The sequence below is a fragment of the Punica granatum genome, chromosome 4 (genome assembly GCF_007655135.1).
Source record: "Punica granatum isolate Tunisia-2019 chromosome 4, ASM765513v2, whole genome shotgun sequence".
Lineage (NCBI taxonomy): Eukaryota > Viridiplantae > Streptophyta > Magnoliopsida > Myrtales > Lythraceae > Punica > Punica granatum.
Genome location: NC_045130.1, coordinates 36,937,889 through 36,955,560, shown reverse-complemented (window position 1 = coordinate 36,955,560; position 17,672 = coordinate 36,937,889). Strand labels below are relative to the sequence as shown.

The 17,672-nt window shown below is 37.6% G+C and overlaps 2 protein-coding genes and 1 long non-coding RNA gene across 5 annotated transcripts; 1 reads left to right on the top strand and 2 right to left on the bottom strand.

Moving 5' to 3' along the window:
• The first annotated feature begins 52 nt into the window (after positions 1-52).
• LOC116205017 (aquaporin SIP1-1-like) lies at positions 53-1,175 on the top strand. Its single transcript, XM_031537436.1, has one exon. It carries the CDS (start codon positions 237-239, stop codon positions 960-962), a length of 726 nt encoding a protein of 241 aa, XP_031393296.1. The 5' UTR covers positions 53-236; the 3' UTR covers positions 963-1,175.
• A 1,959-nt stretch (positions 1,176-3,134) lies between these two features.
• LOC116205839 lies at positions 3,135-5,383 on the bottom strand. Of its 3 annotated transcripts, none has more exons than XR_004156592.1 (3): positions 5,226-5,383; positions 4,810-4,958; positions 3,135-3,948 (listed from the first exon to the last, which is right to left on the bottom strand). It is a non-coding gene; the product is annotated as an uncharacterized LOC116205839 (long non-coding RNA). The 3 variants fall into 3 exon arrangements; XR_004156593.1 differs by having other exon boundaries at positions 3,135-4,112; positions 5,080-5,367; XR_004156591.1 differs by having other exon boundaries at positions 5,080-5,345.
• Positions 5,384-7,100: 1,717 nt separating this feature from the next.
• On the bottom strand, positions 7,101-10,729 carry LOC116206290 (arogenate dehydratase/prephenate dehydratase 1, chloroplastic-like). Its single transcript, XM_031539117.1, has 11 exons — positions 10,048-10,729; positions 9,822-9,889; positions 9,631-9,723; positions 9,172-9,372; positions 9,006-9,086; positions 8,817-8,912; positions 8,542-8,619; positions 8,357-8,446; positions 8,200-8,267; positions 7,974-8,055; positions 7,101-7,733 (listed from the first exon to the last, which is right to left on the bottom strand). Exons 1-11 carry the CDS (start codon positions 10,559-10,561, stop codon positions 7,677-7,679), a joined length of 1,428 nt encoding a protein of 475 aa, XP_031394977.1. The 5' UTR covers positions 10,562-10,729; the 3' UTR covers positions 7,101-7,676.
• Positions 10,730-17,672: the final 6,943 nt, after the last annotated feature.

Here is a 17,672-nt window from a genome sequence, read left to right as displayed (position 1 = left end):
GTATTCCACTGTCAACGTGGAGGGTAACTTTTGGATGACAGCGCAATAGTGTCCAACACAGACAAAGACAAAGGAATCTGCTGACATCTCAAAGACTCCAATCGGCCTTCTTCACTTCCTTGTTTAAGGAGCCAAACTGCCCCCAGTCTGCCAGATTTCCGTCCTCACCAGTGAGATCGCAAGGCGGCTTATTGGAAGCGGCGGTGACCGGAGGAGGTGGAGCAACAAGCTGAGCTATGGGTCTGATTAAGTCAACTGTAGGGGACGCGGTGTTGACCAGTCTGTGGGTCTTCAGCGTCTCCACTCTGGGCACCCTCACGGCCATCTCCGCCGCCGCTCTCGGCCTCCAGGCCAAGTCTTCATCCGGGCTTCTCCTCATGACCGCCCTCGCCACCGTTCTCATGCTCATCTTCAGTGTCGTCAGCAGCCTCCTCGGCGGCGCCAGCTTCAACCCTGCCACCACCGTAGCCCTCTATGCCGCGGGGCTCAAACCCGGCGTCTCCCTCCTCTCCTTCGCCGTCCGGTTCCCGGTCCAGGCGGCCGCCGGGGCTGCCGGCGCCAGAGCGATCTCCCAAGTGATGCCGGTCCAGTACCGGCACATGCTGCGGGGACCATCCCTGAAGGTTGACCTTCACACGGGGGCGATTGCAGAAGGTGCTCTGACTTTCAGTATTTGCTTAGTGGCCCTCATGATTTTCACAAAGGGCCCGAAGAACCTCTTGATTAAGGTATGGTTGCTGGCTACGGCTACGGTGGGGCTGGTGGTCATTGGTGCGGGCTTCACGGGGCCTGCCATGAACCCGGCCAACGCATTCGGTTGGGCCTACATGAACAACTGGCACAACACATGGGATCAGTTCTACGTCTATTGGATTTGCCCATTCATTGGGGCAGCGTTGGCCGGGCGGGTCTACAGGTTTCTGTTCCCAGTGCAAAAGAAGCCGAAGCAGAAGGCGGCCTGAAGAGACCACAAGAGGTTGTCATTGAACAACAATTAGTTAACGTTCACATGATCATGTGATTGATATGTCCCTTTAGATTGTCATTTTTTTTCCAGCTTCGTTGCTAACTGTTTGGTCCAGAACACGGGTATGTGAACAATCTGATTTCCCGATGTAATTGATGCGAAATGACTTAATCCAAGGCGGCATTGTCATGGCTGACTTCAAATTGTTATGATTAGCTTTTTTCGGATCTTGATTCCATGATCATATATGGAGAGCTCATACATAGTAGTGATGGGAATGGTAGGTCGCATGCAGATATACGGACCAGCTACCTAATTTTTCGGGGTAGGTTTGGACTTTCCAATGGAAACGAAATGGAATGATAGAGTAGTCCTGTAGATGATGTAATCTCGAGAAGTAGGGGTAGGAGATTCAGGTTTAGTCAAAAACCGCTGACGGATAGATGATGAGAAAACCAGGTATGTCAAGGCGTTGTCCTAAAAAAATTACCGACACAAGACCAATCGACCCAACCGATACAGAGCATTGTACCACGGCCTTGAGAGTTCGCGAGACTGAACGTTGACTAGATTTAAAAAAGACGACGTAGACGGTTGAATGCGCTTCAGACGATCTCACGGCTCGGGGATTTAGCCACTATGAGTTCTCCACTATTTCTTCGTGCTTCCTCGATTAAGTGTAACAAGACACGGCTAATAAGACCGTGTTGAGAGTGGGTCTCAGCTATTTGGCAAGCCGAAAGATATGAGTCTTAGGTCAGAATCCTTGACTTGATGGAATAGACGGTCCGAAAGCCGATCTTAAGAGTGATGCAACCACGAACTCCAAAAGATTTGTAGAGCGTGGATCTCGACCTCGTAAAGCCAAGAGGAACTACACCTAGGTTCAGAAACCTAAGCTTGAGTGGAAGTCCATTCCTTGCTCGGAAGCTCGAAAAAAGGGTAGAAGGATGGGTACCGAATGATCGGCGGTTGCGAGGATTTAAAGCAGCATGATATTAAAGTGCTATAAAGGTAGATATTATGACCCGTTTGGTTTTTAAAATTTTTTTTAAGTCTACCCCCTTTTAACTCCATTTATTTTTAATTAAACAACACAATTATTACTTTTTCCTTTTTCTTCAATTTTGTAACCATTCAATTCAATTTTTAATATTAAATTCACTCAATTATTCATTATTATTTTTACAATTCGACAACATAATCATTATTTTTTCTCAAATATTCGTTACTTTTTCACACTTCTTCTTATAATTCAACAATACAATCATTACAAATCAATTAAAACTAAAACTCAACTCTGCTCAACTCTAAAACCAAATACAACCTAAATGTGCGATAATTTAAGTGCAACAAAAGAAAAGATAGAAAAAGTGTAGTGTGATTAATAGTTGTACCGAAGGGGACTACAATGAATTCCACATCACGTATTTATAGGCCCTCAAAAATCTCTCTAAATGGATACATCTATAAGAACGAGATATCGAGATATTGTTCAAATCCCTACCTAGCCTACCTAGAAATAAAATAACAAAATATATCGGAGGGATATCCAACTGATTTATCATCTAAGCTCGAAGATTTCGAGAATATCTCATGCTTGCTCACTAACAATAATAGGTTGCCAAGGAAAATAAATTTCCACCACCTCTGATGAAAATTCGCACGTCCATGCATATACATATATCCATGCATATATCTTCCATCATGGTTCACCTGGCCCGGCTTCTTTCAATTGGGTCTCTCCTTCTAATTAGGTTGAACATATGAAGTCTTGGGCCTCTTTCCTCACTAACACCTTCAATTAACCCAGCCTAGCCCACATAACTACTTCTAAGCTATTCGCATTAGAATAGATAGACATGTTGCTTCTCTTTCTTGGTATCGAACAAAGAGAGAAGCCTTCCGCGTTCACGTATTGCCAATGTTCAGAGTTCTACTCTGACAAACAGAGGCAAAGAAGTATACCGAGAAGATGAATTCAAGTTTGTACTTGTTAGGACAGGCTTATGGTCCGTATTCTTTTCTTCTGGGCAGGCTGTTCTTGTCGAAATCAGAAACTCGTTGCAGAAACAAATGTGTAGTGGTGATGCTATTCTCGACTAGAGCGTGTCGGAGTTGTAATCACTTCCGAGCTACCACACTTAATATTGTAAACACACAGCAGTTTCAGAGGTACAACCAATGAATCTTTCCAGGAGGTGCACAAGGAAATTGAAGATACAGAGTTCTGATTGTGGAAGGAATATATCTCATCTCGTTACACATCGACAGAGTGTTTATTCGCAGGTAAAAAACATATTAATCTCTCTTCTCAGTCCCCGCTACTACACAGATGGTAAGACCGTAAAGAAAGGGACAGTACAGAATGCTTGACAGCTTCCAACTATGTCTGCAGGTGACTGAAGGAAAATTGAAGTTCAAATGGGGGAACTCATCGGAACAAAGATGTGCATCCGAGGAAGTGAGGGCAGAGGCTCTCTCAAGGTTATGCCAAAGAAAGGCAACATTTGGGAATGGAGGGGTTCGATCCTGGTGACAGTTCTCGATTCCTTGTCTTCGAATGCACTCTACGGGGCGGTGGAGAATTTGTTCGAGAATACTCTTCTGGGATCATGGTTTCCATTTCGGTTCTTCTCAGACAAATCGAGCTCCGGATACCTGCAGGAAAAGGGAGCACCCTCTCTGGCTCTAGTATTCGTATCGAGGAGAGCTTATCATGATGAGTATGCCCGCACTCCATCAGCCTTGGCAGATATCCACAGGCTCTAGTGGCATAGTAATACCTCCATGTGAATGAAACCTCTTCTCATAGATCGGAGGAATGCCCGGGAAAAACAAACTGCTCCCATTGCTGCTGGAAAACCACGATAACGGAACGATGAAATCCTAAACGCTCTTTATGCACATCCAACGCCCCTCTTCGGGAAACTTTCACAACTTTCCCTCCTTTGTAGCTGAAGCCTGTCCCTAGACAGCATCTAGGAACAAGAAATCAACGTGAAAAAACATGTGAATGACACGAGCAGAAGCAGCTAACATTTCATCCGTACTCTATCAACCCGATATCTTTCTGCTTTAATTCGAATTTACTTAGCTTTTCGGTTCAGATATCAGCCGGTGGGACGAACGCGACAAAAGTTGTCTACATGTAAAGGCCAGAAGCTATGAAGGGTCAGTGACTCCCCACAGACTTAAATAGTTGGAACTCAATAATGCTGGGGACCAGCAAAAAGATTTGAGTGGAAAAACGAATCAAATATAAATCAGATCTAATCACATAAATAGTATAAAGAAAAATAAAGAAAATCACAGATTAGGTAGAGAATTCTTTTCTAACCAATTATTTAGCTAACAGGAGAAAGAATTAACAATATCGTATGCCCCATTTCGTATAATATATAACACGGGAGACGAAAAAGTATTCGCGGGGAAAACACGATGCTTTTGATTCCCCTTACATCTGATTAGTCTTTATCACTACTTGTTTATACCTTTAGGAAATGAAAAAAAAAATGGACTTCAATGACTGTCCCAGTATATTTTTTCCTTTTTTTATTTTGTACTTTTTTTAATTTAATCCTACTGGAAATGGATTTGCTCTATACTCTATGATGACTTGGTCACTGATTATTTCCACAAATAGAAAGTAGGAACTCCCAATCCTTACACAATACCCATATCTCCTTATTCTGTTAATGAAGCATGAATATATACTGATTAATTGATTCTACACATAATGAGGATTATCAATGGATATCGGCAGACCTTTTATATTTATGTGAAGTTCAATACGAAAGACATAATTATCGTTATATGTCGGTATTTCGGCTAAGACATACCCGAGGACTCGGAGAAGCAAGAACTGATCCCCTCGAGAGGATTACCCATCGTCCATGGAGAAGAACTAAGCCTTATTGATGACCCTTTTGAGCAGCAACAAATCAGTAACTTCCCTTATGGCATCATCTGACTCTGCTTCCTCGTACCTCTGCAAACGCCAATTACCATGAAATGGTTAGAAAAAAAAAAAGCATATAGATATATACCTCATGTATAAGCTTAGGAGCATCGCTTGAAAATAATGCAGTTTTTTTACGTATGAAAGATACTTTATATCAGAGTAGAAATTCATGAAAACCACTCTCTTCAAGACGCCTTTTGAAAATGAAGACGCAATTCCTTCCGGAAATTTCACAACATGAACTGGTCTGATCTGATCACAACAGCAAATGGCTTGGAAGATGGAAGGCAGCACCTTTTAATGTCACTAATGGTCCATTTTTCTTTTTGGCACTTTGAAGGCTGGAGGAGGAATCCTTACGTTTGCTGGCTGAAAGAACAAAGCAACATCTTGGGAAATAAATAGTGAATGGTGAGTGAGAAGTTGATTGAGATTCATTGAACCTGGTCAGGTTTTTAGCATTGTGCATTGGACATCATTAAAAAGGGTGATGATTCTATATGGCATCTTCCTTTCTCGCAAGAAAGCTTTTGCCTCGTTTTAATTATGGCGAAAGAAAAATAATGGACCACCATGTATTGATTTATGCGGTTTAACGTTTGTTCTGCTTAAGTAAAGTTTCGAGTTCGAATTCTTATAGATACAGAAAATTCATGTTGAGAAAGCTTTATGCTACGCATGGTTTGTAAATAACATTTTAAAATCAGATTTTGATTTTAAAAAAGAGTTATATAAATGGTTATGTATAAGGTCCACCATTTGACTTTGTATGAGTTATTTTATTTTATTGTGGAAAAAAAGTGGTATAAATGGGACTTACCCTTTGATTTTGTATGAGTTATTTTGTTTTATTATTGATAGAATTAAGTTAAGGTACGATTTTAAAATCACACTAATAAACCAAACAAATGTATTTGAATTTAGAATTGAGTTGAATTGAGTTTTGATTTTGATTGGTTTGTAATGATTGTGTTGTTGAATTATGAGAAAAAGTGTGAAAAAGTAATGAATAGTTGAGATAAAGTAATAATTAAGTAACGATTGTATTGTTGAATTATGAAAAAAAAAGTGTGAAAAAATAATGAATAGTTGAGATAAAGTAATGATTAAGTAATAATTGTATTGCTGAATTGAAAATAAGTGGAGTTGAATTGAATTGAGTTAAAAAAAATTTTAAAATCCAAACACACCGAAATAATCGGGGTTCAATTGGGCCGATCCAACTGGACTGAATTAGTAGAGATTCAATTGAATTTTTTAATATCATGATTCACATCGAAAAAAAAAGAGGAGGAAAAGAAAGTTGCAGTATAAAGTATGACTTGTATTATCACCACCAACCACTCTAGCTAGGAAACGTTAGGACCCTTGATGGTTCCATTTACTCCCCCCTTTAATAAATGGAAGTCCTGTTCGAAGATTCCCCTTGTCATCATATATCTAAAACCAAGAAGTTCTAGGTGAATTTTCATCGGTGACACTTATCGTACTCTTTTATTTCCCTTATATTTTTCCCTTCTTAAAAATTCCTCACAACCAAAAAAAAAAGAAAAAAGAAAAAAAGGAACATATAGTATGTACCACTCTGGTTCGGAGTATAAGCTCATGATCGGCTATCCTGCTAGGAGTAAGCCCGAAGCCCGATCATGGATTGGACTAGATTGGGCTTGAACATGTTGAGATTGAGCCCATCCGACCTGAGACAGCCGGGCGGTCGGAGACCGTGTCATGCTCGAATCACTTCCTAAAGTAGCTAGGCCCGTTTAAACCCCTCACAGGGTATATTATTTACTTTGTTAATGATCTAATCTAAAATTTTAAAAATAATAAGCATGTAATTATCGATTATTCTCAATTTTCCGGGCTGGGTTAGCGTGGCCTTCTGTTCTTGCTGAGGTCCGGCCCGAAAACCGGACAGGCCTAAACTTTTGTCTAATTCATGAGCAATGCCCCCTTGATAGATAAGATATGAAATTGATAGATAAGATTCTTGCAACTTCTAAACAGCAGTGGTCCATGCAACTTCTAAATAGCATCGGTCAAGGTTTATATCATTCGGTGATTGAAATATTTATACATGGTGCTGAAGAGAAATCGGGCATGCTCTGCAAGTGTTTCTCGAGAAATGTGTCGAAGAGAAAGAGGTAGGAGAATATGAACATGACGGAGCAGATCCAATAGTAACTCATTGTAAAATGGATTTAATGCAGTTGGTACAATCTTATCACATATTTATTGATGAATTTAAAGACAAGTACACCAGCAACTCAACCACAGCCCCAGACAAGCTTGCTAAAGATTGGATGAAACAGCTGATTCGATAACGAAATTGTCTTACAACAATATTCACAAATGTCTGTGAAAGTCGCGACGCACGGAAGACTATGTGCCTCAACAACCTTCCGGCAATCGAGTGAATGAGAAAATGATTGCCCCAAAAGTAACAAACTCGAGTTGATCTGATCAGCTGTCCAATCTCAAGATATGTAGCGGGTCTGCTGCTTTGCCCATTCCCGTACTGATACTTCGATGCTAATAATCCTAGTATCTTGCCTCCAATAGAGGAAAGGAATTGATATCCCTATTTTTCACATTTTGTGTCAGGTAATCCTCCGTTCTCGAGTCCAGTGCTTCGCAATGCTGAAATATTGCATTGGTTAGGCAACCTTCAGACTCGGACTTACTGAGTTTCACCTTTCACCGAAATGAAAAGAGAGTATCAACAAGAAAGACTCTCCGGATCGCCTACATGATCTTATCCATGGGATAGCAGCCGAGAACTCGAAGAAATGTTGCAAATTCCTGCACAAATTTGATGAACTCACTAAGATATTGATTTACAGGTGAACCTTCTTCGATCAAGCACAAGAAGAATAGGAAAATATTGATGAATATTCATCCAACCTAAAACTACCGAGTCATATTATCCTAATAAACGGAATTGACATGGTTGCAGCTAAATCGATCCAGATAAGCCACAATTGAAATAAAGACAAAGGAGTGGTAGTCTGAATAAGGAATACAAGGAGAAAGGGCAAAGACCTGCAGATGGCCGAGCGCATTCTGTGCGCGAGATTCAGCCATAGAAGCCTCGAAATCAATGTAGAAAAGGTAGTCGAAGTACCTGCCATCGTTGAAATAGTCAATGGAAAGGAAATTCAATTATCCAAATCTATACAGAGATCATATAGCACTGTCGTGTTCGGCTAGTCAGATTCAAAAACATTTTCCTTAATCATTGTGTGCATAAAGAAACAACTCGTATTACTTGGCAGTTCCCGTGTTGGAATCATCGACAACTCTCAATGGCCTCTTCCTCTGTGGCCTGCTCTCAATCTGAAATTACATTCATCAAGAATAACATCAGCAATGAACTCTTGCACATTAAATAACAAACTGCTACATGAGAGCCTTACGCATATTACCTTGGTTAAATTTATGTTCCTCAGGGCAAAAACAGCCAAAGCTTTGAATAACACCCCCGGACCTTCATCAAGAGTGAAGACAATGCTCGTCTACAATGAATGACCAACATATTTGCCTTAAGCATGAGAAGTAGAATCAACAAATTCCAGGGAAATAAAGACAAGAACGTGCTGAAAAATGTCACCTTAAATTGCTTATCAGTTCTTGGTATGATGGGATCTCTTGCAAGTACAAGGAAACGAGTGATGTTATCCAAATTATCCTGCACAAAGCACTACATTAATTATATTTAATAAAAAATTACGATTGTTATGCATCTGCAGGGGGGAGAAACGGGAATTGAATGAAAATTAGAAGACAAATCGAGGTGACACAGGTTGTGGCAGCTCTATCAAAATCGAAAGGGAAGAAAAGCGCACATTACAATAGATGATTGAGGGAAACGAAAAGAGAGTTTGCCTGGAATCTTTCTGCGAGTATATTAAGCCCATAGATTTCAGCTGCTCGGGCACTCGCAATAACTCCAGTATCCTCCAGCTCGTTCAATGCTACTAGCTGAATAAAAGATTAAAGGGTCAGTAGAAAACATAAAGCCATGTCACTGAAACAAAACCGGAAAACTATAGCCTTGGAGCTCATCAAAATCACCTGAGCAGCACCAGCCGTATCATCGACATTTTCTCTGGCAACATTCAACTTTGTCAGAACAGCATCACTGAGCGCAAGTGCCTACAAAAGACGATTATATGGGAAATAATTTATGTTTATGGGAATGTGTTAATCATAGATTTGTTTGAGGAAGCCAGAGAATCACCTGAGGATGACTTAAAACGCGTTTTAGCTGCTCCATTCTAACACCCGGAAGAGCGAGTAGACAGAAGTTGACAGGCAACTGAACCTCACCGACTATGTGGAGCCTGTGGCGGAGGAGCAGATCATAGTTCCGATGGATGCTTCCGCCCGAAGAGCTCTCGATTGGAAGAACTGCTTTATCAGCCAACCACAGTTCAACAGCCTGCAGAGCAACAAACGATATTTCTGTTTCAGAAAACGAAAATGTGAGACTTTGGACAAAATATGGTGAGGTTGTTGAATTGAATTCATCCCTGCTTCCGAGGTGTTTGCACCACATAATCTCAAATGGGATTTCAGCGATTACACGGAAGATGGATTGGAGAAACCCACTTCTATTCACCACAAGAAGAACAATAGACTTTTGCTTTTCGCCATATATATTAACATCCAGCTTATAATGAAGGAGAGCACACATAACCTTAAAGGCATCTTCAAACTCACTGCAAGGAACGGACTCGCAGCTTGGATAGGCTTTGAGAGCGGCATCTTCGCTGTATGAACCCGACAACCCCTGGACAGTGGAGAAGATCACGAAATGAAAAGCCAATTAGCTACTACTAGTTCCTTATTACTTCACATGAAGCAAAAAAGCAAGCACACAACTACTACCTTGAACGATATCCGCAATTTCGATCCATCTTCCGGAGTTGAGGAGAGATCAGACACAGACAATGGTTCTGCAAAATTCAATCTTTTTACAGCTTATAGATTGCTCCGAACTTCTTGTCTTTTAAACAACAATAAGTTCACCAAACGCAAACATATGTTTCTACGACAAGCACAAAACTGGACATAATCTACATATGTTTAAGCAGTGAAAATGGGAGTAACTCACTTGGAAAAGAGCTCAAATCCTTCTGTGGCTTCCGGGATATATTGACATTCGCCCGACCACCCACCGGCTGCAGCTCGGTGGCCGATTTCGACGAACTCTCTCCCTTCGCGGACCTTATCGCCCGGAGAGCAGACAGGCCCGGAAGCCCGCCCGACCGCTCCCCATCTGAAAACACGACCAGGGCCTGATTCGACCAGACACGAGAATGCCCCAGCTGAGAAATAGCGCCGGCAGCGCCCCCCAGGAGGGGACTCTTCAGGGCCATGGGAGAGGCAGTGGAAGAGAGGACGAATGCGAGATATTTTGTCGGGTATAGAAGAAACAAATGGACACCAAATAACAACCAGTATCTATGGAGGGGGGAGGGAAGGAAGGAGAGAAGAGTAGAGGTAGTAGGTGAGGTGGAATGGAGGGAAGGAGGAGGAGACGTAGACGATGTTTGTTGAGGGTGAGCAGAGCAGAGCACGTTTTCTATGGAGGGCAATGTGATTTGGGAGTAGATAGACAGAAGCATCACGCCATTAAATGGATCAGTTAGAGCGCCCCCACTGTCCACTGTTGTCTGGTCCTCGTCCTCGTCCTCGTCCTCGTCCTCGTCGATGCCAAAAGCCTGGTTTTTGGTTTGGTCGGTTAGATGGAAGGCGTTGAGAAATCCCGAGGACGACTCTCTTCCTCTCCTTTCTTATGGAGGGAAAGGACAGGAAAGAAAGTGTCCCTCATGTTGCTATCCATAGTGTCCTTTCTTCGATGAGTCCACACTCCCAGTATTTTCACATGGCTAATTCCGTTGGGACGTTAGTACAGCGTCCTTTTCAAGTGTTCATAGTGAATTGTTTCGCCGAGAAAGAGTGTTCACGGTGAATTGTATGGTATGAACGATATATGTGAAAATGGATATCATGGTTGCCGAGACCGATTCCACGCCAAATAGGCATTCTGGATTATTATTTTTTGTGTGTGTGTGTGTGCACAGTCCGATCCTTGAAAGCACAATGATTCCGACTAATCCAATTTCGAATGAGATCAATCCGCTGAATGATAAATTTCTTTTTTTTTTATCCATTCATAATTCTTAATAAATTTCACAAGACTTGGCTGATTATATTTGAATCGACACTTTATTTAAGGATAATATTTACAAATTTTTTATTGGAGGCATATATAGCTAGATAAAAATTTTGTATATCACCTTACCTAGAGAAATTCTTAAATGTCGTTATGAGTAGGCACAACTTGTATTTCGGCAATAAATGTCGCATTTTTAGGCTTTGGAAAACTGCTTTGAAAGTCTTGAGGGCACCTCGAGACCTCGGGTTAGCCTGCCCATAATGAATGAATGGGTCCGACTGAGCCGAAGATATCATGCAAAATTATCTAAATACGTCAATCGCAGGTGATGTTAGATAAAATAGTCGAGGCCATATAAAAATGCCACGAGTTGTTTCACTGTATAAGTGGCAATTCGATATTTCTAAAGCGACAAGTAATCTACTTGAATGGAAAAATAGCATGTAAATGCTCGGAGTTTTCCCAATGGGTCGTTGCAAGTAATTTGACCTTTTTCGTGGAAAATAAAAAATGGTTCCTTGTGTAATCGAAAAAAAAAAGAAAAAATTGCTTCCGTGGAAAGTTAAGGGAAAAAAAAGTGTTGGAAGAATTAGCCTTCAAGTCAATTGTGCAGCTGCATGTAGTTTTCCTCACCTACAGGAATATTTGAATCAATCATTATATGAGTAATATAAGGTCATTTTCTTTTCCAATTACAATGGAGGATTATAGACCTAGTATAATGAAATAAAAATCATAAATATTTAATAAAAGGAAACAAGCAGTTCTACCTGAGTATCAAATCTGAAATCTCATGTAGAAATTCGAAATATCTAATAAAAATGTATGAATAGTCTCACCTGAGTATCAAACTCGAAATCTCTTAGTTATCGGGGAACAATAATTATTTTTTTTATATGAGCTTTCCCTAATAAGTTGGTTTCTTTTTAAGTCTCATACTAATTAGGTAATTAGATATATTTAGACGGTAACTTCTTTATAATTAATAATATTTGAATTATAAAAAAAGATTGGTTTAATGGTAAGCAATTTGAACCCTTTGAAGAGGTAAATACAAATTTAAATTTCAAAAAGCGCACTTATTAGATGAGAAATAATCTCTAGTACTCGATTTCTTAGAATTAAGAATAATATCTCTCATAACGTCCTACCAAAAAATAATATCTGAATTATAAAAGGAAGTTGGATACACATAAAAAAAAGACACTTTTTTTGGGTGTGTACTTTGATATGCGGAAGCCCAACGAGTCTTGACTAATTTAGTTCGAATCAGGCCGATTCACTAAGGATAAGATTTTCTCTCAATCAAGAATTTTCTTCGTAAAAAAGAAATCCTTTATAATCAATAGATTTTGCACTTATCTGGTAATAAATTATTTTCCATCTTGAGTTTGTAAAGATATTCCACACTTCTAAAAGCTGGAAAATGTCTAGAGATATTACCATAAAACAAGCAAGCCCTAAGGCAAAAGCCCCTAGCTATTAACAAGAAGATAAGTCATATATATGAAAGTCTCAATAAGATTTCGAGTTTGAGGCTAAGATAAGCTTTTTTTGTGAAATTGGTGGTATATGTTACATTAGACGAATTCAAAGGAAGCTGATGAACTCTTGTGTAGCTTTGGATAACCGATTGTTTTTTTTCCCCCAACTATGTTCAACCGAGAAAACATGTTTATCACAACGATATGTTTCCAACCATCGATGTTAAAAATATTATCTTACTCTTTTTTTCAATCTTTATTTTATAAACCCTTAAGACGATCAGTTCCCCGTACTTGTTACAATTATAGTATGCAAAATGCCAAGGATGAGATTACGAATTCATCTAAGCTGGGTCATAACGATTGTTGACCCCTCAAAAATTTCGACAAGTTCCAACTGTGGTTGATCTTGAAATTTGTGAGCTTACGAACTCGATATATAGACTGGTCCAAATGCATATTGGCCATGCTAGTACAGTAGTATTTCTCGTTTTATTTATTTACTAGAGCACAATGCCCCGCGTGATGTCGCGGGTGGAAACCTTAAACCAAATGAGTCGTTCTAATAAGTAGTTATTAATTATACCTACTTATTAGTATATCTAGATTATTTTCATAAATAAAATTTAATTTTCTATTGAAATTGTTCTTATAGTATATATCGAAGCATGTCAAATAATCAAATTAAAAAGAATTGAAGCTACATATTATGACATGCTTATTAATCATGGTAAATCGATAATTTTATTTGAGTTGTTGAATTATCGTTAGAATATTGGCAATTTGATTCTATTCCTCTTTAAATAACAAAAACATCAAATATATGAACTTTACCTTCTTCTTTTTTTTTCAACTGTAGCAAGAATTATTTTCTTTTGCTTGGAAATAGACCAACTTTTTTTTTTGGGCGAATAAATAGACCAGCTTTTAATTTTTTAGCTCGGGTAGCACAACACTAATTTTCCTATTAATATTAGCAGAATTTGACTACGTGGCAGTTGAAGGCCACGTGGCTCACCGGAACCGATCAAGTGTGCCGAAAAGGAATGTTTAATAAAAGCTTTTATTAGGAAAAATTATGAAAAGCGAAATATTAACAAACCTAAGGAGGAAGGAGATCTTGCCAACGGCCACCACTCCTTTAGTCGGAGTCACCAATACTGTAATTATATTCAATATAGTGGTTTGCTACATTTAAACCCTGCACGATATCTCCCTCTCTAATTATCTATATATTATAGAGGGAATATAAATTCTCTCTCTCTCTCTCTCTCTCTCTCTATATATATATATATATATATAAGTTAGTCGCATCTACATATAAGTAGGGTAAATATTCATTCAGCATCATCATTTTCACTACTTTAATCTCCCACTCGCAATTTGTAATGTTTATTATATTTCTTCGATCATATATACATTTTAACATAAAAAATTGGAGATTTAAGAATTAAAAAACATGCGACTAGGGAAAGTTCCCCGCTCATCCCCTGGCTCCATAATGGAATAAATTTTAGTTACTCAAAATAAATAATCCAACCTTAATGATCAGGTCATTTAGATTGACGGGTCGATTGATTTATCCATTATTTTGTTTGAATTGGATTAAAACACCAGAAAGGAGAAGGAGTTTTAAAAAAGAAATAAAGAAATTTTTTTGATAAATCGTCTAACCATCACGATCGATTTATTTAGGTTGACAAGTCAATTGAGTTACCCGCTATCTTGTCCGCACCGATCGAGAAAAGGGGAGAAATAAAAATAGATGTTTTAAAATAATAAATAAAAACTGACGAACGGGTCATTGAGGTCATTGGGTAACCCGCTATCTTTGTACGAGTTGGATCTAAAAACTACCGAGAAGAAAAGGGGAAATTTAAAAAGTTCAAACTGTACATTAAGAAAAAAAAAGGTAAAAATTAAAAATATTGGAAATCAAATTAAATTAAAATAAAAAATAAAAAAAGCAAAGGGGGTCAATGGGAAAAGCTTCCTAATCGTCCCTTGGTCTCATGAAGGACCCTGGGTCAACTGAGTTACTCTCTATCTTGTCCGCGACAGCCGAGAAAATGGAGAAATAAAAAAGTAGATGTTTTTTAAATAAAAAAAATAACGAAGGGTCATTAAGGTCGATCGGTAATATGCTATCTTGTACTAGTTAGATCTAAAAATTAATGAGAAAAAAGTGAGAAATTAGAAAAGTTCAAACTGTAAAATAAAAAGAAAAAATAAAAAGATGAAAATTAATTTTTTTTAAAAAATTAAAATAAATTATAAAAAAGAGATTTAAGAAATAAAAAAACATGCGAGTGGGGAAAGCTTCCCCATTCATCCCCTGGCTCCATAATGGGACCAATTTTAATTACTCAAAATAAATAATCCAACCTTAATGATCGGGTCATTTAGATTGACGGATCAATTGACTTACTCACTATTTTGTTCTGATTGGATTACAACACCAGAAAGGAGAGGAAGTTCTAAAAAATAATAAATAATAAATAATTTTTTTTGATAAATTGTCTAACCATCACGATTGGTTCATTTAGGTTAACAAGTCAACCGAGTTACCAGCTATCTTGTTTGCACCGATGAAGAAAAAGGAGGAATAAAAAAAAGTTGTTTTAAAAATAATAATAATAAATGATGAATGGGTCATTAAGGTTGATGGGTAACTCGCTATCTTTGCATGAGCTGGATCTAAAAACTACCGAGAAGAAAAGTGAAAATTAGAAAAGTTCAAACTGTAACTTAAAAGAAAAAAGATAAAGATAAAATTTAAAATATTAAAAATCAAATTAAATTAAAAAAAGAAAAAAGAAAAAGGGGGTGCGAGTGGGAAAAGCTTCTTAATCACCTCTTGGTCCCATGAAGGACCTTGTGTCAATCGAGTTACTATCTATCTTGTCCGCACCGGCCAAGAAAAGAGGGAAATAAAAAAGTAGATGTTTTAAAAAATAATAATAATAAATAACCAACGGGTCAAGGTCGATGAGTAATCTGTTATCTTGTACGAACTGGATCTAAAAATTAATAAGAAAAAAAGGGGGAAATTACAAAAGTTCAAATTGTAAATTAAAAGAAAAAAGAAAAAGATGAAAATTAAAATTTTTAAAAGTTAAATTAAATTATAAAAAAAGAGGGTGAAATTGGGAAAGCTTCCCCACTTGCCCCTTGGTCACATGAAGGAACCTTGTTTGATGGATAACTTACTATCTTGTGCCAGTCGGATCTATAAATTAAAAGAAAAAAAGATGAAATTTAAAATGTTAGAAATTAAATTAATTTTTAAAAAACAGAGAGTGTTTTTCCCACTCGCATCTCGGACCCATGAAGGACCTGGTTTTAATTACTTTACAAATTTTTATAAATCTTTTTGGCTTAAATGTAAAAGCAATAGGCTTATCTAGCTAAAATGAATGCCATGCCGTTTATTTTCTCCAAAATAGCAAGGATCATGATATTCCCATATTTTAATTTACTTTCTTCATCACTGCTTTATCTAGTGATTTATTGAGTACAACTGAAATCACTTGGGCGAGAGAATACATTTTTAAGGTCTCCATTTGCAAATCTCACACCTTTTTTTCTCTTGTTTTTTCCTTTTTAAAGTTTACTGTATTTTTCTTTTGTGTCGCTCTACCCCGGGAAGAATAATAAGAATTTTATCGGTGCCTAAACAGGTGCGAGATGCTCAATACAAATATTACCACACCAAATAAATGTTGCAACGGACCCTCCAAGGCAGAATACTTATTTAAAATGCAGGTATTATTAGGGCATAGACCCCGTAATATACCCAAAAAAATTTAGGTATTAAGTACCTTAATTACTAGTGTTGGGTATATAATTATTATAAAATCCAATACCCTCCTCTTTATTATTAATAAACCAACTTGAAGTTATTGAAAATGTTTTATCGTCCATCAATAAACCGAATTATTCCCTACCGTGCACTTCTTTATACATAACTAGGAGAATGTCCGCGCGATGCTGCTTTTGGAAAAATTTTCTTGAATTTGCTGATTTATCATAGTAATTTGTAAAATAATTAATACCTAAAGTTTCGATATTTATAATTCAAATATCATAATTGCAATATAATAGGTCTTGAGTGGTCCGCTAATTTAGGTAGAGGAACTTTCTTGCAGTAGGTGCGATATTTATTATAAGCATATCGTGGCCAAGACCAAATTAATACCCAAACAAGAATTAGTCTTAGTCAATATGTTAGTCTAACATTAATTTCACCATAAAAATGAAGGACATTTCTAACGTCACATATTAAAAGAGACTATTTAAATTGGTGAAAAATTAAAATACACTTTTTATTCATTATCGAGACGACCTCGCTCGAACCTAGATTAATCATACGTCGATGACTTTCAAATACCAAATGGTACACACCAAAAAATCACAACTAGAAAGAGACTATTTAAATTAGTGACGAATTGAATATGCTTTTATCAATGTTGGTTGATTTTAGGTGAGTTGGTTATTGTTATCCTTGGGTAAGGCATCGGGTGCGAGTTATGTTATTGGAAAAAATTCATGACCATGAGAGTTTTATCCCTTAGTGAATGGAGCTCACTCAAACCTAAATTAGTTGGACCTAGTGAATTTTCAAATGTCTGGTACACACCGGGAAAAAAAGCTATTTATATTCTTAAATTTAATAAAAATTAAAATTAAAGAAGAAAAGAAAAACAAAAGGTTTTAATTTATTTTTAAAAAGAAAAAGAAAAAACCGATCCCCATTCGTTTTATATTTGTGGCAAATAACAATAAAAATAGAAAAAACATGAAAGTGACACATGGCTTCTATGTATAAGAGTTTTAGTTTATTAAGAAGATCCAAAAGATGGGTTCAATTTTTTTTTTTTGGAGAACTTTGTAATCCACGATTTTTCCCAAATTAATGAGATTCAACTTATTTTTAATTCTTTGTTTGGGTAAACCATGAATATCCTCATTTTATTGACAGAAATTAATTTTCACCTGGCATTGATTTGATCTCAATCATGTAACTTTTGGCTCTACCAGTTCAACATATGGGAAACATAGGCACACGGTTGA

Bases quoted from the DNA above. Each gene is read 5' to 3' on its own strand.
- LOC116205017 (XM_031537436.1), top strand. From the start codon at position 237: ATGGGTCTGATTAAGTCAACTGTAGGGGACGCGGTGTTGACCAGTCTG.
- LOC116206290 (XM_031539117.1), bottom strand. From the start codon at position 10,561: ATGCTTCTGTCTATCTACTCCCAAATCACATTGCCCTCCATAGAAAAC. The intron at 8,620-8,816 runs GCAAACTCTCTT...TGCTTTGTGCAG, and splicing joins TACTCGCAGAAAGATTCCAG to GATAATTTGGATAACATCAC. The intron at 8,268-8,356 runs GTAATATGCGTA...ATGTAATTTCAG, and splicing joins GGAACATAAATTTAACCAAG to ATTGAGAGCAGGCCACAGAG.